The sequence below is a fragment of the Ranitomeya variabilis genome, chromosome 3 (assembly GCF_051348905.1).
Source record: "Ranitomeya variabilis isolate aRanVar5 chromosome 3, aRanVar5.hap1, whole genome shotgun sequence".
NCBI classification, from domain to species: domain Eukaryota; kingdom Metazoa; phylum Chordata; class Amphibia; order Anura; family Dendrobatidae; genus Ranitomeya; species Ranitomeya variabilis.
In genome coordinates, this window is record NC_135234.1 from 340,412,302 (window position 1) to 340,434,703 (window position 22,402).

A 22,402-nucleotide genomic window follows, 5' to 3' on the forward strand; every position below is an offset into this window, starting at 1 on the left:
ATCGCGCCCTCTGACCTGAACAGTCACTGCAGAGGATGCGGAAGGCGGGGTGGCGGTGGAACGAGGAAAGGTGAATATGAAATACTCACCTGCTCCCGGCGCTGTCCCTGGAAGCTTCTCCCAGAGAGATGGTCTCTGGGCGCGGCAGCTTCTTCCTCTGTTCAGCGGTCACTGGTACCGCTCATTACAGTAATGAGTATGCGGCTCCACCCCTATGGGAGTGGAGTCCATGTTCATTACTTTAATGAGCGGTACCACGTGACCGCTGAACATGGGATGAAGCTGCCAGCACTGGAGACCATGGGACATGCAGGGGCCCGTGTCAGGAGCACCAGGAGCAGGTGAGTATGTGACAGTCATCGCTCCCCCTCAACCACCGACCACCCCACCGACCATGACTCGAGTATAAGCCGAGAGGGGCACTTTTAGCCAATTTTTTTTACTGAAGATCTCGGCTTATACTCGAGTATATATGGTAATTCTTTCTGTTTTCTATACAGACACCCCTTCCAGTTTTTCACAATTCAAAAGAGTAACATACAACCCTCACAGCTACTTAACACCCTAGGAAAACTAAACATAAAGCTAAGGTACACTGACATTAGATGAATCCTGCATCACGTTTTAAAGAAAACCATGTAATCTGTCCAAACTTCAAGGTCTTAGCAGCACACAGTATAACAGGACACTCCATCGTGTACGTCCGTTATCTGTCCATGCTTCTCTGCCTGTCTTAGTTCACGCAACAACACCCTTTATCCAATCTAAGATGCACAGGAAAACAAAGTCAATTTTACAGCTGAACTTCAAGACCTAAGTGAACACACACCTCCTTACCTATCTTAGTTCAAGCAACAAATCAGAGCATCCGTGGATGTGACTGTATTATCCTGCAGTCTGTGTTACACTTATCATTATGAATTCTATGGAAAACTGGAGCTAAAAATACAAGTACCAGCAAATACACTTCATTTACTTCACAGGGCATCTGATAGAAAACAGCAAACAACTAACAAATTGTGTTATCATTGCAATCACAATGAACCTCAGATAAAGCCTTTCTGCCTCCTGTCAAAACCTCACTGGTCTAACAATACATTTCAATGACAAAAGAGCAAACTTTAGGAGTAAGAGGTTACAGATTATACTCAGCCATGTGGGTCCATCATCATTCCAGGAAGCAGGCAAAGCAAAAGAGATCAGAGCCACAAGCTCTTGTCCCTTTTATGTGACCAGCTAAAAGAGGTGTGTCCATCCCCAGGTGTGGGGAATGAGTCTATTGTCCACTGGCAAAGGTATATCCCCTCAATAACCTGTCTTACCAGCTCATGGCAGACCTACTTTGCAATACAGCAACCTGGAGGAGGGGGCTTCTGGGAACACATGTGGGAGAATTATATCACTAAACACATCTCTATGTAAAGATATACATTTTAGGGCACTTCCCTTCTACAGGTATAATATGAAATAAATATTATATGAATCTGCATAGATTGTTATCTATTCTTTTTGCTTTTGACTCCCATTGAATTCAATGGGGTTCGGGTATGTTCGCAAACATTGGGACGTTCACCGAGCCGAATTGAACCATGAAAGGTTCTCTCATCTCTAGTTATTATACCTTGATGAGGATGTCTGACTCCACATAGTGAATTAGTTAACAACAGAACTGAGCAGAATGGACAATCTCCTGGGTGCAATTCTACCACTGAGATAAGCTTTTCAACTGTGTGCCATGGGTGTTCCATTAGGAGGGTAAATGATGCTCAAGTGTAGGTGCAGGCTGAACACGGACCGAGTCCAGTGACCGTAACTAAAAGGAGAGAACAGCCGAACTCAAAAAGTCTTTTTCAGTTGCTAAAAAAAACACTTGTGCTTATTTCCTATACAAGAGATGTTCAGCACAGACAAAAATAAGTGAAAACAAGGAAACAAGGTAACGTTTCGACCCTGCCCCGGGTCTTTGTCAAACCTCACTGCAAAAGTAAACATACGAAAATTAGAGTGCTGTACAAAATATACATGTGAGCATAACACAGAACAATCATATAGCAAAAAATTTAAATCCAAAATGCAATAGTCAAAAATCAACAATCCCTAAAGTTGTATCTACTTGAACACAATATAATGTTACACCAAACAATGCATCTTTCAGATAATGAACAGTATACAAAAGAGTTGCTCAGGAAATTACGATAATCAGAAGCAGGAAATGCTAAGTCTTTAGGTGCTGGAGGGTGTGGGGGCCAGAAGTGTATGGGGGTTATTATTTAGATTTAAATAATACGACCAATTCCCCCCCCATTTAACCCCTTCAAGACCTTGGGATTTTCTGTTTTTCCGTGTTCGTTTTTTGCTCCCCTTCTTCCCAGAGCCATAACTTTTTTATTTTTCCGTCAATATGGCCATGTGAGGGCTTATTTTTTGTGAAACAAGTTGTACTTTTGAACGACATCATTGGTTTTAGCATGTCCTGTACTACAAAACGGGAAAAAAATTCCAAGTGCGGTAAAATTGCAAAAAAAGTGCAATCCCACACTTGTTTTTTGATTGGCTTTTTTACTAGGTTCACTAAATGCTAAAACTAACCTGCCATTATGATTCTCCAGGTCAGTGCGAGTTCATAGACAGCAAGCATGTCTTGGTTCTCTTTTATCTAAGTGGTGAAAAAAAATTCAAAACTTTGCTAAAAAAAAAAATGAGCCATTTTCCGATACCCGTAGCGTCTCCATTTTTCATGATCTGGGGTTGGGTGAGGGCTTATTTTTTGCATTCTGAGCTGGTGTTTTTGATGATAGCATTTTGGTGCAGATATGTTCTTTTGATCGCCCGTTATTGCATTTTAATGCAATGTCGTGGCGACCAAAAAAACGTAATTCGGGCGTTTCAAATTTTTTTGTCTCTACGCCGTTTAGCGACCAGGTTAATCCTTTTTTTGTATTGATAGATCGGGCGATTTTGAACGCGGCAATACAAAATATGTGTAGGTTTGATTTTTTTTTTTATTGATTTATTTTGAATGGGGCAAAAGGGGTGTGATTTAAACTTTTATATATTTTTTATTTTTTTCACATTTTTTTAACTTTTTTTTTTACTTTTGCCATGCTTCAATAGCCTCCATAGGACCTCTATGGTTACAATGCAGAAGCATCGCTGACCCCCGATCATGTGACGGGGGTCGGCGATGCTCTCATTTCCGGCCGCCTGGCCGGAAGAGCCGGTTAAATGCCGCTGTCAGCATTTGACAGTGGCATTTAACTAGTTAATAGCGGCGGGTGAATCGCGATTTCACCCGCCACTATTGCGGGCACATGTCAGCTCTACAAAACAGCTGACATGTCCCGGCTTTGATGCGGGTTCACCGCTGGAGCCCTGCATCAAAGCGCGGTATCTGACCTCGGACGCACTATCCCGTCCGAGGTCAGAAAGAGGTTAATTTTTATTTTTATTTATTTTTATTTTCATTTTTATCTTTATTTTTATTTTATTTTACTTTATTCCTTTCTCATTTTTTCACTTTTTGTCAATTAAGGGCGTAATTCCACAATTAGGCCCCACGTTGGGCGCCAAACTGTCGTAGCTGTTTTCGCTCTGACCCAGAGTAAGTACGTCAGATCACCAGTGAGGCCTAATTGTGGAATTACGCCCTTAATTGACAAGCGCTTGGAGACAAAAAGACACCTCACACATATCCTGTGAGCAAGTCACTTTTATCTGATATATTAAAACCAAGGCAATGCTTTATACCATTTACACAAAATGCATTTCAATGTAACTCATGTAGCCCCCACCATCACCCAGGGTCATACTTTATTTACCACAACTCAGACCATGTTGTGGCTGACTATTGAGAACATACATGATAAGAAGTATAGTATCCTTGAAGAGGAGACCATCAGACTACTGCGTCAACAGATTCTAGTAATTCTAACACTTAAAGGCAAGAGGCCCTTAAAGGCAAACTATTAATCCTTCTATAACACTACAATTTTACATAATTTCCCCCATTCCCCTCGCTCTCCCCCCCTTATCCACATCTCATTTCAAATACTCTGTGTCTTGCCTTTATGCCCCTCACCATTAACCTACCACATTCTTATATGATTGTTCTGTGTTATGCTCACATGTATATTTTGTACAGCACACTCATTTTCATATGTTTACTTTTGCAGTGAGGTTTGACAAAGACCCAGAGCAGGGTCGAAACGTTACCTTGTTACCTTGCTTTCACTTATTTTTGTCTGTGGTGAACATCTCTTGTATATGAAATAAACACAAGTGGGTTGTTTTTTTTGCAACTGAAAAAGACCTTTTGAGTATGGGTTTTCCATTAGACACCTGTGCATACTTCATCCATCACAACTACTGGTCCTTTATTTAGTCAAATTACATATAACATAGTTATACCATTTAGTAATGACTTGAGTCTCAGAAAGACTTCTGTACAATATATCTATTCACAATACAATTTCTGTATTTTCAGTTTTCTAGAGAATAAAGTTTTGCAAATGGAGGAGAAACACCAAGAGGAAATAGAAGTCTTGAGAGCTGAGAAACTTCATGTAGATGAGTTACTTTCCAAGCAGAGTCAACTCATTGGTGAACTTGGAGAACAACTCAATGAAGCAATGCAGAACAACAGCATGCTGCAGAGACAGCAGGCATACATCATGGAGACTGTGGGACAACTTACCAACCTGGTTTCACAAAACAACCGTTAGTAAAACAAATAATTTTTTACAAAATATATCTGTACATTATCAGTATCACCTTATTTATTTCCAAAAACGGGGTCATGCAAGATGCAGGCATTATATTGTCTGCATATCCGTTCGCAAAAGCTCATGAATGTGTTTACTCACCATGTGGAGTAAAATCAGATATTTGGTTATACATTATATGAATAGGATGTCTTTCTAAAGCGAAATATCCATTACCAAATAGCATTCATTATATTGTGAAACATTCTGTTATCCAGAATTTTAAAAATAATGGTCTAATCTTAGGATGGGTCATCAATATTAGGTCAGTGGAGACTCTTATCACCTCCCGCGATCTGTTAGAGTGTATGAAAGGGCTGCAGTGTTTCAGTGAATGTTGTATCCCCTGCAGCTTCATTACATTAAAATGAAGAGAACTGAGCTGGAATACCAAGAACAGCGACTACTAAACATACAGAGCTGTGCTCTATAAACAATTAAAATGTAAAAAGCTGGACCCTTACAGATTAAATATTGATTCCCTGTACTAAGAATAGGCCATTGATTTTAAAGCCTTTGATAGACTTTTTAAGTCTGTTTCTGTGATTAACCCCTTCTTGACATGTGCCACATATATAAATAAATGCAAAAAATATCGAACAAATTTTACCACTATCATGAACTATAATATGTCACGAGAAAACAGTCTTAGAATCAGTGGGATCCGTGGAAGTATTCCAGAGTTATTACCTCATAAAGTGACACTGGTCAGAATTGAAAAAAATTGGCCTAGTCAGGAAGGTGAAAACAGGTCGGGGTTGAAGGGGTTAACAACATGCAGCGCCCCAGGGTCCTGGTCATTGCAGTAATGTTATATTCCTCTAGGGGGGAGTGATGTTACGTTTGGAGGCAATGAAGGAGATCTCTTTGTCAGGTAACACCAGGGCCGGCTCCAGGTTTTTGAGGGCCCCGGGCGAAAGAGTCTCACTGGGCCCCCCCTTTAACACATACCACAATTCATGAATCACAGATACAGCAGACACATGTACATACAGTACATGGAACATACGTATATGGAACACACATGTACATGGCACACACACATACATACATGGCATACACATACATACATGGCACACACGACACATACATACATGGCACACACGACACATACATACATGGCACACACGACACATACATACATGGCACACACGACACATACATACATGGCAGACACACATACATACATACATGGCAGACACACATACATACATGGCACACGACACATACATACATGGCACACGACACATACATACATGGCACACACACATACATGGCACACACACATACATACATGGCAGACACACATACATACATACATGGCACACACACATACATACATGGCACACACACATACATACATGGCACACAAGACACATACATACATGGCACACACACATACATGGCACACACACATACATACATGGCACACACACATACATACATGGCACACACTCATACATACATACATGGCAGACACACATACATACATACATGGCACACACGACACATACATACATGGCACACACACATACATACATACATGGCACACACATACATACATGGCACACACGACACATACATACATGGCACACACGACACATACATACATGGCACACACGACATATACATGGCAGACACATGCTGCACAACAAATGCTCATTTAATACATGTGATTCATATATAAACACATACACATAGCTCACAGACAGCACACAGTACACATACCACACACTATACACACATCAATTACACACACCTCACATACACTGCTTTATGCTGTAGGGAATGAGATGTTCCACAGTATCAGATGCAGCCCTCCTGCTCCCAGCAGCAGCACTATCCCAGCAGACACCTCCCTGCCCTCTCCTCTGCTGGGACTGCGGACAAGAGCTGGAGGAGCTGACAGGAGCCATCATCACAGGAGCAGCACACACAAAGGGTGCTGCACGACTTATGGTACCTCACATCACAGCTCAGGTATGTAGGTGCCGGCCGGGTCTTAGCTCTCCCTCCCCTCAGAAGCTCCGTACAGGAGGACAGGAGGACGGTGCACTGGCCTATGAATACATGGCCTGTGGTGACATCACAGTCACATGATCGTGATGTCACTACAGGTCCTCAACCAGTCTCTACATCGGAAGCTTCACTGATTATGATTATCTGTGGAGCTTCTGCTGTAGTGGCTGGGGGGCCCCTAACGCCGGCCCTGGCTGTATCCCAGACAGCATGAGTGGGCCACCCTGTCTCGCCAGGGCCTCGGCACTTGCCCAGGTGCGCCGGGTGCTGACGCCGGCCCTGGGTAACACAATGCATGCAACATGTTCACACTCCAGACCAGAAGGGGGAGCTCTAAGCCTGTTTAAGGTGAACTCGCCTATAAGAACATCCTGATCTGGAGGGAAAGAGTTCAGTTCCTGTCAGGAAGACTGAGGGAAAGAAAGCATAGGAGCCGTGTAGCCTGAAGTGTTACAGCTCCTGGGAAGACATACAGAAAGCCGAACATATTGCAAGGAAAGCAAAGCACAGGAGAGGATATCAGAGAGGAGACCAGCCAGCAGCAGGCTGCCTCCTTCTGAGGCGCAGAAATCCGGTAGCCGGCACACCGAGGGAGTAAGGACCTTTATGCTTTACTTCAGAGACCGGCAGGACAGCTAATTTCACGTTACCGTCCGCCCTACACCCAGGAGGCAAGGTGGCACCCATTAGAGGCTGGGGCATGATAGAGTCCCTGTAAAATGCCTCAAGCCACCGGTCATAAGGGTTTGTCTTATCCATCTGGGGGACAGACAGAGAGACACAACATCTACAACATCTGTGAGGATCTTATGAGACGCTTAGCAATAAGATACTACAACACCAAGGCGCTAGAGGAAGGCTACTGATTTCCACCTGGATAAGGGGACTCTGGACTTGCCTCCAAACCGGCCGGACTCTGCCTACCCTGTGGTCTGGTGCTCTGGACTGTGGATGCTGAAGTCTACAGTAAAAGGTAAAGAGACTGCAACCTTGTGTCCTCGTTCTTCACTGTGCTTCTCAACATCCACCATCTGCACACTGGGAAGCCCTGGGGATACACTTCACTTGTGGGAAGGTATAGCATCTAGCTGCAATAACATCACCCCAGCGGTCCCCTTAAAGCAGCGTCGGTCACCCTGACCGAATACCACAGGTGGCATCACTAACACTTCCCCTTTAAAGACCTTTCCCTTTTTCACTGACGTCCCTAGGGCCACAGACTGGGTCAGCTACTGTGACATCCCCCTGAGAACCGAAGGGCCCAGTACCGAGTACCCCACTGTCCTAGACGGGGCGATCCAAACACATAACCATAATTCAAAGGGAAACTGATGGATTTACCCCCAGGAGGTATTAGGAGTGTTTTATCAGCCTTCTAATATAATGAGCCTTATATTAGGGTGCTTTCACATTTTGTTCCATCACCAGTTTGGCGGCCCCATGGGGGCTTAAGTCTGGACCCCATACAAAACGGGATAGGGACGTATGCGCCGACTAAAATGGTGCCGGCAGAGCAAACGTACATAACACTGGTCAACAGCATTTTTGGTGCCAAAGATATTTCATCGAATTTAGGGTATTTTTGGGGTGCTGATTCTGAATATGTCATCAGTTTTGCCAGATTGGCTCAAGTTTTTGAGATTTTTGGTATCTTATTTATAGCACTTGTTGGTAAATGCGACGCATCATCTCATTAATTTCTTTGGATTAGTACTTGAACTGAGCAGTTCTCAATATAGTTTTGTGTTAATTAGTGTTCTAAAAGTTTGTTCATAGCTTGATTTTTGCACTAACTTTATGTTGTTGTCTGTTTTCCAGTGAAAAGCATGAACTCATCAAGAAGAAGTTGTCTTAACGATCCAGACTCATTCTGTTACATTTGTGGTGAATACGCACTGCCAAAACATAGAAGAAACATAACAGACTTCGTAAAAAAAGTGTATTTTGCCTATTTTGGGGTTATGCTTGGGGACCAAGACAAGTTTTGGGCACCACACATAGTGTGCAAAGCATGTATCGAATTATTACGAAAATGGAGCAAAGGACAAAGAAAAAGCTTCAAATTTGGTGTTCCAATGGTGTGGAGAGAGCCAAAAAATCATCATGATGACTGTTATTTATGGTAAACACAGGTACAGGCACATCTTCACAATGAGGGACAGGCCTTCTTGCAGATTCCATGTTACTCCCATTTTCGTTTCTTATGCTTATTGAATCCTTGCACTTGCACTGCACAGAAATAACAGTCATCATGATGATTTTTTGGCTCTCTCCACACCATTGGAACACCAAATTTGAAGCTTTTTCTTTGTCCTTTGCTCCATTTTCGTAATAATTCGATACATGCTTTGCACACTATGTGTGGTGCCCAAAACTTGTCTTGGTCCCCAAGCATAACCCCAAAATAGGCAAAATACACTTTTTTTACGAAGTCTGTTATGTTTCTTCTATGTTTTGGCAGTGTGTATTCACCACAAATGTAACAGAATGAGTCTGGATCGTTAAGACAACTTCTTCTTGATGAGTTCATGCTTTTCACTGGAAAACAGACAACAACATAAAGTTAGTGCAAAAATCAAGCTATGAACAAACTTTTAGAACACTAATTAACACAAAACTATATTGAGAACTGCTCAGTTCAAGTACTAATCCAAAGAAATTAATGAGATGATGCGTCGCATTTACCAACAAGTGCTATAAATAAGATACCAAAAATGTCAAAAACTTGAGCCAATCTGGCAAAACTGATAGCATATTCAGAATCAGCACCCCAAAAATACCCCAAATTCATTAAAATATTTTGGACACCAGAAAAAAATTTTTTTTTTGTTGACCTGTGTAATAGTCTATAGCGTCTTCAGCAATGTGAAAGCACCCTTATACATAAATGTGACAAGTGTGTGTTTAAAACTTACATTAATTTTTCCATTCTTTCCGTGCCTGAAGGTAGTGGACTATTCTGGGACTGTTGTCAATCACTGCTAAAGCAATTACTTCCACAGTGGCATGATTGACATTCAAGTGGAGCAAGAAGAAAACAGGGATCCCAGAGGGATCCAGTGCACTTCAGTAATGATTGACAACAGTCCTTAACTTGTACACTACTCGCAGGCTGGGAGGATTTCATTATTTCTTAAATACTCACATGTATCATTTAGTTATAACACCGGGAACATTAAATACGGTATCAGGAGGCATACAAAGTGTTCCTGATGCATCGTAGGGGAAAATCCTACTGTCAGGTTCCTTTTAAACAGTGGTTCCCATTAATGATGAGTGAGCACTAAAATGCTTGGGTGCTCGTTGCTCGGGTCGAGCAGATTGGTAAACTCAGGTACTCGACCCGAGCCACGAGCCCAATGTAAGTCTATGGGAGACCCGAGCATTTTTACAGCGATCCCCCCGGGGGTCCTTTTATGGTCTAAAAACATCTGAAAATGATGGAAACACTGCTCAAATGACACAGGAACATCATGGGGATCGCCCCTGGAAGCATTCCTGACTCCTAGTTCACAACTTTAAACCATTTTTTCCGAGATTCATGCGATTTTTCCCGGTGCCACAAAAAACACAGTAAAATGAATCCAAAGTGGATTTTGCTGGGAAATATGTTAAGGAACATCCTTTGCAGGTTAAGTGCAGCACCCCAGGTGACCGGTTGCTGCACTGATGTTGCTTTTCCTTCGGGGAAGGTGATGTCATGCTCAGAGGCAAAGGAGTTCTCTTCACCAGGTAAGGCACACACATGCAACACATTCTGAATCCAGGCCAGGAGGGGGAGCTCAATACCCAGATTCAGGGGAGCTTCCCTATGCTTTATGTTTCCTGACCTGGAGGAGGAGTTAGTTAGTTGTTGACAGACACAAAAGGAGAAGGACGTCTGTAGCAGACGTGAGAGGCCTGGCAGCCATGAGGGAGCTGCAGTCTCTGGGAAGGAGTGACCTGTTGGGTTGCATGTGGAGCAGCCAGAAGGGAAGGAGCAAAGGAGAGGGACAGAGCTCAGAGGACAACTGTGGCAGGACACCGTCAGAGTTAAAGCGCAGAATCCGGGAAACGGGAGCCTGAGGCTTTCGTGGACTCTAGGACACGGAGCAGAACCGGAGGGCACTACACTATACATCACCTGCCCGCACCACGCCTGAGACGCAGCATTACTGGAGGAACCCGGGGCATCTGAGAGTCCCTGTGAAAAGGCTCAAGCTGCCCGTCGTTCAGGTACCTGTCCCAGGACAGGGGAAAACTGGAGTACCTTGTAGGAAGCTTAAAGCAGCAAGAACATCACTTAGAAAGGCACAAGTAGGAAAGGCTCATGGACCTCTACTGGGAAAAAAGAACCCTAACTTTCCTCTGAGCCGGCCGGACCACCATCACCCGTGCCTGGTACCCTGGACTGTGGCCTGTCACCCACAAGTAAACCAGGTAAAGACTGATCACTTGTCTTCTCCATTTATTCACTGGCTATATGCAGCACCCCAGAGTCCTGGTTGTTGCAGTACTGTGGCTCCGCCACTATGGGGAGCTGTGGTACGTCTGATTGCACTAAAGGAGTTTCTCTGACCAGGTACACTCACACCACACTTCACACTCCGGCCACCAGGGGGGGTGGTCCTATCTAGTAGGCCACTCCTCACAACTCTGGTAAAACTGGGGGTTGGACAGGAAGACAGGGAGAAGTAGCTGGGAAGAGCTAGTGAGAGGACCTGTCAGGGATGGGATCCTGGCAGACTCCTCAGAGCAGAACTAACCAGTAAACAACGGGAATACAGTAAAGGAGAAATACCAGAAGGGGTCCTGCTGTTAGACCGAGGCAACATCCTTCTGAGGCGCAAACAGTCGGTGGCCGGAACGCCGAGCAAGTAAGAGACTTTAAGTACATTGCAAACCACGGCCGGACAGCTAATTACAGGTTGGCTGTCTCACTTAACACCTAAGCAGACAACGGAGGCAGCTGTGGGAGAGGGGCGACTCTAGGGTCCCGGAAGAACTCCAGGCCTACCCCGTCATACGGGTGCGTCCTACCATATCATCTGGAGGACGGAGAAAGAACAGTAGAGACAGAAAGAAACAGTTGTGAGGACTATCCCGGGAGCTCAGCAGGGAAGAACTACAACACACAGCGCTAGAAGGTAGATACTGATTCCCACCTGTAAGGAGGAACTCCTGATGTGTCGTTGGACCGGCCGGTCTCTGAAAACCCAGTTAACAGCGCTCTGGACTGAGGTCTCCAACATCTTCAGTAAAGAGGTAAAGAGACTGCAACCTGGTGTCTTCATTATTTACCGCGACCTGCACCGTTACAACACCGCTTATTGCACCGGACGTCCCCCACTGACAGACAGGGCCACGGACCGGGTCTAGCCACCGTGACAACCCCAGGACTGAAACTCAGAGGCCCGGCTCCGGGTATCCCCTCGGCCCTGCGGTGGTGTGGGGGCGCTCCAACTTGGCGTCACGAACAGGATTTACTTAAGCCTGAAGAATCAGGTCATGTGTGCCTTGGAACTGTGATTTATCGTGCTTGGACTGTACTTTATTGAGAGAACTGTGTGCTACTGCTTGCCGCGGAAAGTTACCGCCAAAATTCGCCATTGCCGCGCGCGGAGGGAGGAGCCTTAGCTACGTGGGCGGGATCAGCCAAAAGAAGCGCGGAACGGAAAGCGCGGTGAGACGCCAATCCCGGAAGAGGAACTCCGACCTCCAGCAGGTTAGTGGGAGGAAGGGACGGCCATGTCCGAGTCGGGAGGAGAGGAGGTGGCGGTCGCAGCCGCGGACGCAGGGGCAGCTCCGGTCCCCGCAGCGGCCGAAGCCGCGGCCCTAATACCACCACTGGCTGCCGCAGAACCCGCTGCCCCCATCAGCCAGTCGGACACTGCCGCTAATGCGAAAGCCATAATGCCCTTCTCCATGCCCTACCTGCCCGGAGCGGCCTGGCTCCCACGATATTCTGGGGAGGCGCATACGTTCACTGACTTTAAAGAAGGGCTCTGCAGCCTGCTCGAGTTCTATCCCCTAACCGAGCCCCAGAAGGTCCATATGATAACCGGCCAACTCTTTGGGGCGGCTCTGAGAGAAGTGAAATCCTGGCCCGCTGAGGATAAAGGAACTGCACAACAGATTTTTGCCAAGCTTAAAGCCACCTTTGATACTCGCACTGCCACAGAGATTAAACTGACTTTCTATGGATGCAAACAGAGGTCGCAGGATAGCTTACGGGACTATGCCCTTGATCTCCAGGAAGCGATGCGGGCCATTAAGCAGAGTGACCCCGGCAGCATGCAGGATGAGGATAAAATCCTGAAGGAGCGGTTCATTGAGGGGCTCCTGTGCAGTCACCAGCGGGGCCAATTGCACTTCCTGGCCATGCAAAATCCAGACTTGACTTTTGCGCAGTTTAAAGATAAAGCTATCCAGGCATTACAGGAGCGACAGCCCAGCCGCGCAGTACCACCCAGGCGCCCCGCTCTCACCTACCACCAGGAGGTGGCATCGGATACCCCAGTTGCCGCGGAGGCCGACGCCCAGAGCTTCGAGGACGACTCCCCTGCAGGACTCCGTCTCCAGATGCAAGAGCTAACCAAGAGCGTTGCTGCCCTGGCCCGGACGGTGCAGTCCCTGCAGGAGGCCCCCAAAGAGAAGATCCAGTTGGCTTCCAGCCCGGAGGATGTCCCTTGGATGCGACGGAGGAGGACTCCGCCGACCAGGAGCCGGCCCGACGATCGCTTCCACCAGGATGGACGACCCATCTGCCGCCGCTGTCACCAGGTGGGCCATCTTGCAAGGTACTGTCCTTTAAACGAGCAACCCCTGGGGCAAAGGGCCAACCCCCAGGAGTAGGACGGTCAGGCCCGCAGCATTGGAGAACCAAGTATATTGGAGGACGACCAGTTCTCCCTGTAGTGATTGATGGAATCCCCTTGAATGCTTTGCTGGACACCGGTTCTCAGGTGACGACTATACCTCACGTGCTCTACAAACGGTATTGGGAGGACGCTGATATTACTCGTGGCCCTGACGATGATTTCACCATAATCGCCAGTAATGGTCAGCCGTTGCCACAAGTGGGGTATAAGGAGGTCACCATCAAAGTGGGGCGGGTGGAATTGAAAGCCCAAGGGATTGTGATTGTAGATATTGATCGTCGAGAATGTAATCCCATGATGACTCTTGGTACTAATGTTATAGAAAATTGTCTTGCAGAAGTGATTGTTTTGTTGCAACAGGTGGCAGAAAACGCTGGCCACAGTGAGCAACGTGCCCTGCAGAAGGAAATCAGGGCTCTGATGCAGAGACAGCAGGTAGAGCTGACTGGTGGCGAGATTGGTCGTGTCACTGTAAGTGATTCAAACCCCATCGCGATACCTCCCAAGAGTGAAATGTTAATATGGTGTCGAGCAGCCATAGGCCTCAGGGGTAGGGACTACCAGGCCTTGGTAGAACCTGTATATTCAGACAATAGGCCTACTGTTCTGACAGCTCGGGGGGTGGTCGACGTCCGACAGGGGAGAGTGCCCGTACGTGTCCTCAATTGTGGGGAGGAAGAGGTCTACCTAACCAAGTATACCACGCTCGCCAAACTGTTCACTGTCAATAATAGTGTAATACAGACACCTGAACCCTTGGTCCCGTCAAACGTGGCGGAGAACAAAGGTTCTGCAGAGCACTCGAAAGACTGGTGTCGGGAATTGCATGTGGGCACTGACTCTACCCCATCTCATCAAATACAGGGGGCTTACAGGGTAGTACACGAGTACGAGCAGGTATTCAGCAAACACCCCTCAGATTTTGGGCAGGTGAAAGGGATCCAACATCACATCCCCACGGGAGATCACCGACCCATAAAAGAGAGATATCGCCCTGTACCCCCAGCTCATTACCAGTGTGCCAAGGACATGTTGCGGGAAATGAAGGAGGCTGGGGTGGTGAGAGACAGCTGTAGCCCCTGGGCAGCTCCGTTAGTCCTCGTTAAAAAGAAAGATGGTACAATGAGGATGTGTGTTGATTACAGACAGTTGAATCGCATTACACATAAGGACGCATACCCACTGCCCAGGATAGAGGAGTCCCTGGCTGCCTTAAAATCTGCTAACTATTTCTCTACCTTAGATCTCACCAGTGGGTACTGGCAGGTTCCTGTGGCGGAGGCGGACAAAGAGAAGACGGCCTTCACGACGCCAATGGGCCTCTGTGAGTTCAACTACATGCCCTTCGGATTGTGCAATGCTCCCGGAACGTTCCAGAGGATGATGGAGAGCTGCCTGGGACACCTGAACTTTGAAACCGTGCTGCTATATCTGGATGACGTCATAGTCTTCTCTAAAACCTACGAAGACCATCTGAAGCACCTGGCCGAGGTGTTCGAAGCCTTGTCCAACTTCGGCCTAAAGGTGAAACCGTCCAAGTGTCATCTGCTGAAACCTAAAGTGCAGTACCTGGGCCATGTGGTGAGCGCTGAAGGAGTGGCCCCAGACTCCGACAAGGTCACAGTGATCAAGGACTGGCCAAAGCCCAGTGACCTCCACGAAGTCCGGCAGTTCCTCGGGTTGGTAGGTTACTATCGGAGATTCATTAAGGTTTTCACCAAGAAGGCCGCACCCTTGCAAGATCTGCTGGTGGGCCAACCAAAGAAGACCAAGGGGAGGAAAACCCCCTTTGATTGGAACGAAGAGCTGGAGGAATCCTTCACCTGTTTGAAGTCGGCACTGACGGGAGAAGAGATACTGGCTTACCCCGAATACGATCAACCGTTTGTGCTGTACACAGATGCCAGTAATGTGGGATTAGGAGCCGTGCTGTCCCAGGTTCAGAACGGCAAAGAAAGGGTGATCGCTTACGCCAGCAGGAAACTCCGTCCCACGGAAAGGAACCCTGACAACTACAGTTCCTTCAAACTGGAATTCCTTGCCCTTGTCTGGGCAGTGACAGAGAGGTTTAAGCACTACCTGGCCTCTGCGAAATTCACCGTCTTCACGGACAACAATCCGCTAACGCATCTGGATACTGCCAAACTCGGGGCTTTGGAACAGCGGTGGATGGCCCGGCTGTCCAACTATGATTTCACCATCAAATATCGGGCAGGACACCAGAATGCCAATGCCGATGCTCTGTCCCGAATGCCCAATCTACCAGAAGTGGGAGAAGACCCGGAGGCACTTGAAGAGGTGGAGCTGCCTGCCTTCCATCGCCCCAAAGCCACTCAGAACTCTCACCATGTGAAGAACAGGCACAAGAACCAACCGGATGCCACGCTGAATCCCCTGCCCCACCACGGATGGGCAGAAACCCAGGATAGTGACCCCGCGGTCCGTCAGGTGAAGGAACTCTTGACGCAGGCTGGGTTGCACCCTGGCCCAGATGATCCACAAGAAACTCAACAGCTGTGGAAGGGGAGAAGCAAACTGTTTATCCATGATGGCAAGTTGTGCAGGAGGAGCATCGACCCACGTACTCATGAATTGGTGTGGCAGATAGTGGTGCCAAGGCGAGATGCGCCCATGGTTCTGGGAGCCTACCATGATGGAGCCGGACACTTCGGATGGAGGAAGCTGGAGAAGCTGCTCCGAGGGAGGTTCTATTGGATTGGCATGAAGAGAACCATTGAGAAGTGGTGTCGAGAGTGTGGTCCGTGTAGTCTGCGAAGGAAGGACCGTGACAGTCAACGGGCTCCCCTGCGGCCTATCATCACCAAACGGCCGCTCGAACTGGTCGCGCTGGATCATGTGAAGCTGACGCCTAGCCGGTCGGGCTATATCTACGCCCTTACCATCGTGGACCACTACTCCAGGTTTTTGGTGGTTGTGCCTGTCAAGGATCTAACAGCTAGGACTGCCGCCAGGGCCTTCCAGCAGCACTTTTGTAGACCCCATGGCTACCCAGAGAAAGTACTGACCGATCAGGGGCCTGCATTCGAAGCGGAAGTGTTCCAAGAATTCTGCCAGTTGTACGGGTGTAAGAAGATCAGAACTACACCGTACCACCCTCAAACTAACGGGATGTGCGAGAAGATGAACCAGGTAGTAATCGATTTGTTGAAGACCTTGCCTGTGGAGGAACGGAATCTGTGGCCGACAAAGTTGCCTGACTTAGTGGATATGTACAACCACATCCCAGTAAGTTCCACCAACTGTACTCCAGCGTACCTGATGCGAGGAAGGTCTAGTCGGTTACCCGTTGATCTGGACATGGGGGTCCTAGTACCCGAAGATACCTCGCCGGATGCAGATTGGGATGCAGAAAGGCAGCAAAGGTACCGCGAAGTACAGGAGTGTGTAGAGAGAAGTCTCGCCCAGGCTAGGCAGAAGCAAGAAAGGGACTACAACCAACACGCTCCTGCGATTCCCCTGTCACCTGGTGAGCAAGTGCTTAAACGAAAGAGGAGGTTACACAAGCTCGATGACCAATGGGAAGCGGAACCGTATACCATCTTGCCATCCGACTTCGACAACACTAAGGTCTGTCTCATCAGCAAGGACAGAGGGGAGACCTCGACAGCGGTATCCAGGGATCACCTTAAGGTCTGCCCCGATAAGTTGAAAGAGAGGGGCACGGCCCCAGAAATCTCCCCGCCGGTGGAAAAGGAGAAGATGTTCCATACTGTCCTTGGTGACTTTCCCCAGTCCTGGACTCAGATAAATCAGGCCATCGCGGTACCTGTTCTAACGTTTCCACAGCCGGACCCACCAGAAACAATGGTGGTACCAGATCATCCGGCTCCGCAACCTCAACAAGCCTTGCCTGAAGAAGCCATGCCAACCGTTGAACCGGCAAATCCTCCCTCTGCTATCAGTGAGCCTGCCGTACCCACTGTTGATAGCAGCAGCTCTGAGAGCCCCAACCTGCCAGTGCTACCCAGACTCACTAGAAGTGTAGTTAGAAGACAGCGCACTACACCAGCGGTAGCAAGCATAGCGGGCCCTGTTAGGCCAATAGCAACCCCTGCGCTGCGAAGGTCCACACGCAGCACTCAAAATCAAACTCCCCTCCGCTACAAACTTTGGAGGTATTAATAAGGGCTGCTATTTAATTGAAAATGTTGTATATATATCTTTTTGTTACAGGTTTTTAAATGGACAATAGAGTAATGGACGGTGAATTGCTCAAAAACTTTCAAAAAGGGGGGCCCCTTTGTTTACCCGGGGTCCCCGCTGTTTCAATCACTGAACTGAGAGTCATAAACTGTGCATGACCTAACTTTTGCAACGTTCAAGAATCCTCACCTCCCGTAAAGGGAAGCCTTGTTATGTTCAATTGTTATGCTATTTCAAAAGTTTGTGTGTTTCCTGTTAACATGTATTATTGTTCTTGTTTTCCCAGTCCCGGAGTACTGGATTTAACCGGGGGGGAGTGCAGCACCCCAGAGTCCTGGTTGTTGCAGTACTGTGGCTCCGCCACTATGGGGAGCTGTGGTACGTCTGATTGCACTAAAGGAGTTTCTCTGACCAGGTACACTCACACCACACTTCACACTCCGGCCACCAGGGGGGGTGGTCCTATCTAGTAGGCCACTCCTCACAACTCTGGTAAAACTGGGGGTTGGACAGGAAGACAGGGAGAAGTAGCTGGGAAGAGCTAGTGAGAGGACCTGTCAGGGATGGGATCCTGGCAGACTCCTCAGAGCAGAACTAACCAGTAAACAACGGGAATACAGTAAAGGAGAAATACCAGAAGGGGTCCTGCTGTTAGACCGAGGCAACATCCTTCTGAGGCGCAAACAGTCGGTGGCCGGAACGCCGAGCAAGTAAGAGACTTTAAGTACATTGCAAACCACGGCCGGACAGCTAATTACAGGTTGGCTGTCTCACTTAACACCTAAGCAGACAACGGAGGCAGCTGTGGGAGAGGGGCGACTCTAGGGTCCCGGAAGAACTCCAGGCCTACCCCGTCATACGGGTGCGTCCTACCATATCATCTGGAGGACGGAGAAAGAACAGTAGAGACAGAAAGAAACAGTTGTGAGGACTATCCCGGGAGCTCAGCAGGGAAGAACTACAACACACAGCGCTAGAAGGTAGATACTGATTCCCACCTGTAAGGAGGAACTCCTGATGTGTCGTTGGACCGGCCGGTCTCTGAAAACCCAGTTAACAGCGCTCTGGACTGAGGTCTCCAACATCTTCAGTAAAGAGGTAAAGAGACTGCAACCTGGTGTCTTCATTATTTACCGCGACCTGCACCGTTACAACACCGCTTATTGCACCGGACGTCCCCCACTGACAGACAGGGCCACGGACCGGGTCTAGCCACCGTGACAACCCCAGGACTGAAACTCAGAGGCCCGGCTCCGGGTATCCCCTCGGCCCTGCGGTGGTGTGGGGGCGCTCCATATACCATCTACGCCACACACCATAGGACCCCTGAGGACCCCGCTTCACCTGTGGGAAGTGTAACATCTGGGCTGCTGCAACATCCCCCAGGGGACCCCTCTAATGCAGCATCGATCCCCAGATTGACCGAACTCCACAGGTGGCATTACGACAAACATTGAACATTAACCCCTTTAACGTTGATGCCCAGGGCCACGGACCGGGTCGCAGCCACCGTGACATCCCCCTTTGCGCCGGGACCCGGTACCGAGTACCCCACTGCCCTGTGGCGTCATAATGACTTGCCTGTAAGGCCAAATATTTAACCCCAGACCGAAATGTTCCTCCCCCACTTGTACTTAGTTCAGACCCAGCATTTTTCAACTTTAACATTGCTTTAAACCACTACAAATGAATTCACTGTATGTCATTGTAACATTTAACAACCCTAGCTGGCCATGTGGTGTGTGAAACATAAGCAGACCCATCTTGTTTTATTTATGAAGGAACGACTCTTAAAGTATCAGAGCCTATTTTTACCGGTGCATCAGGCGGCATTAATCTTCTTAAAGGGCCATTATTAAACAGTGGGTCTCCTAGACTGTTGTAGCCTACATTGTGAGTGGATGGGCTGCCAAGAATTACTACACACCACAATACCCCTTTCATAACATGTCCAGGAGGTCCTCATGAAAAAATGTTGCATTGAATGCAAGGCCTGTCCTGCTACCAATTCATATGCTCCCCAATAAGCCTTTGAACCCACATACTGGATGGGCCCATGAAAATCCACTTCACAATGTGCATTTTGTACTCCCATACTTCTTTGTTTTACACATTGACACCAAGGCCAGCCCTGCTGCATAGTCAGTCATATGCCCCCCTTACGCCTTGGAACCCACATACTGGATGGGCCCAGGAATATCCACTTGTATTTTTTAATGGAATGATGGTTCCCTCTTTGCAGAATTATTTACAGGAGAATTTGGCAATTTAATTTGCCATGTTTTTAACACTAAGGTTCAGATATGGCTTTAAAGAAGGCTAATACTTGCAATACAATGCAATTGTATTGCAAAGTACCATATTAAAGGAATAGTATGATTGAATAGCATGAGTGCGTACACTTTTGTATATGTTAACATACAAAGGTTAAGTACATCTAAGGATTAAATACATATAATGATTAAGTATATATAAAGATTAACTGCATGCAGTATACTTAGATCATAACCAAGAGGCATTTAAACATCATCCGTCTGGAATATCAGAGAAGCAACACCAAGGCAGAGAACCTCTGTGAGATTACCTACACTGCATGAGCTTCCCCAATTATGCAGGTATGAGCACACTCTACATGTACAGGTACCCCAGTTTTTGCATCTGTCTTAGTCATGTTTCTATGGTCTTATATGTAGTGATTTACACTATGTAGTAACTCTACTTTCAACCAGCCCTTCAAGTGGCTATCTTTCAAGGTTGGATGAAACTGAGATTTCATGGAGTCATCAGACGAGGAGCCATAAACCCCTAGAATATAAAAGCCACAAGGATTTAGATCAAACCACCACAGGCAGAGTTTCAGTAAACCTTAATGTTTTACAATGGCAAACAGCAAACATATAGAGGCTTAGAACTATTTGTGAAGTGAATAAACAAACATTTCTCAAGATTGTGTCACTATGAGTATTGTCTGTCACATCTGTAAATGTTTTACTAGAAATGCAGCTATGTAATTGTCTGAATGCATTCGGTATACAGTATTTTAATCTGGATTCCAAATCGCCATTTGAAAATTCACCATTTGTACATTTAATGCAGCCAAAGTTCTTGCTCTCAAGGAGAGAAACTAATATAGTGGACAAAGAAATATTTGTAATGAACTACAGAGCCAAACTACCAGCATTGCTTTATCAAATTTATATGAAGAGTATTGTGTCCAATGTGATCAACCAGGCAACACAAAAGGAGCTTTTTAAGTGAGCTCTTTAAGGTACACAAATGTTATGAAGTCTTTGCCAACAAGGATGTGGCTTCACCAATATGAGGTAATATAAAAAATATACTATTGCCATCACAGCCCCCCTTGCCCAAAATTCACCGACCTATAACAGTACAGAGCACGTTCACCCTGGTCATCAAGTGTCAGGTAAAGAAGAGACATTGCAAAAGACAGAGTTAAGAAGTAGGCCCAATGTATGGGTGTGGGTCTCTGAGACTTGTAATGGAGTGCTTGGCCTGACAAGCATTTGGTCATGGGAGGTAAATGTAAAAAAAAAAATTTCATGGGGATAATAGATACCCTTGGCAAAAAATTGACTGTCGGTAGCAGCACGGAACACATGAACCCTGGTGATCTAGTGGTGGAAAATGATGAGAGGTGGAGGAAGGCCCAACCTAGGCCCAATTGAAAGGAGCATTTCTCCTACACTTATAATGCCCATACACTAAGTGCCTATGGGCTGACAAACATTTCCCCAAGGGGGATACATTGATTAAAAACATACTGTTAGGGATAGCGGAACGCACCGAGTATATATATGCATAAATAGGTGCGTTCGCAACCTGGGGTCCACCGTGCAGGAGAGGAACCTGCTGCTGGCAAATGGCGGCGCTATATGGCAGTAAAATTGAACTCTGTTATCTCCACAGATTCGCTAGAAACAAGATACTGTGCCCTGTTAACGTCACAGGGGAACACAGCTAACTGCTGAGCTGATGGCAGTCAGTGGTCACGCACCAGAAAAGCACACAGACACTCTTCACCAGACATGCCGGTATTCTAGGGGCTTATTACAGCCGGGTCCCTGAATACATACATTCAAAACTCCTCACCAGAGGTGCCGGTATTCTAGGGGCTTATTTCAGCCAGGTCCCTGAATACATACATACAGGCGCGACCACAAATAACAAGCTCATGACATGAGGTGATACTAGCGCATGGCCGTGCGGCCATGCAAACCTTTTATAGCTGCAGCAGCTTCAGGACCTTCCTAGGGAACCAATGGAAGTTGCTGCAATACCAGAGCAGCTTCAGGACCGTCCTAGGTGACCAATGGAAGCTGCAGCATTACTTGAGCATGTGAGCCCTGACCTCCACTGAGAGGTCTTACCTTGGGCATGCTCAGTGTGTGCAAAGCAGGACTTAGTCCCAGAAAAAATAGAAAAAAGTAAGAGCGCACTTACCCTGGTGGGTTTAACATCACTTTATTTGGACATTCTAAAAAGCAAACAGCAGGGAGGGATGATGTCAGCTACGGACAACGGCCGTTTCGTGCTTCACGGCACTTCAACGGGTCCAGACGCTGAATGCGTCTAATACAG

The 22,402-nt window shown here is 47.0% G+C and overlaps 1 protein-coding gene across 1 annotated transcript in view; it reads left to right on the forward strand.

The window, feature by feature from the left end:
• Positions 1 to 22,402, forward strand: part of LOC143815979 (angiopoietin-2-like) — a 154,243-nt gene that overhangs the window by 60,323 nt on the left and 71,518 nt on the right. The window contains exon 4 of the mRNA XM_077295832.1: positions 4,484 to 4,716. Coding sequence (XP_077151947.1) covers positions 4,484 to 4,716 — 233 coding nt within the window. The remainder of the gene's footprint in view (positions 1 to 4,483; positions 4,717 to 22,402) is intronic.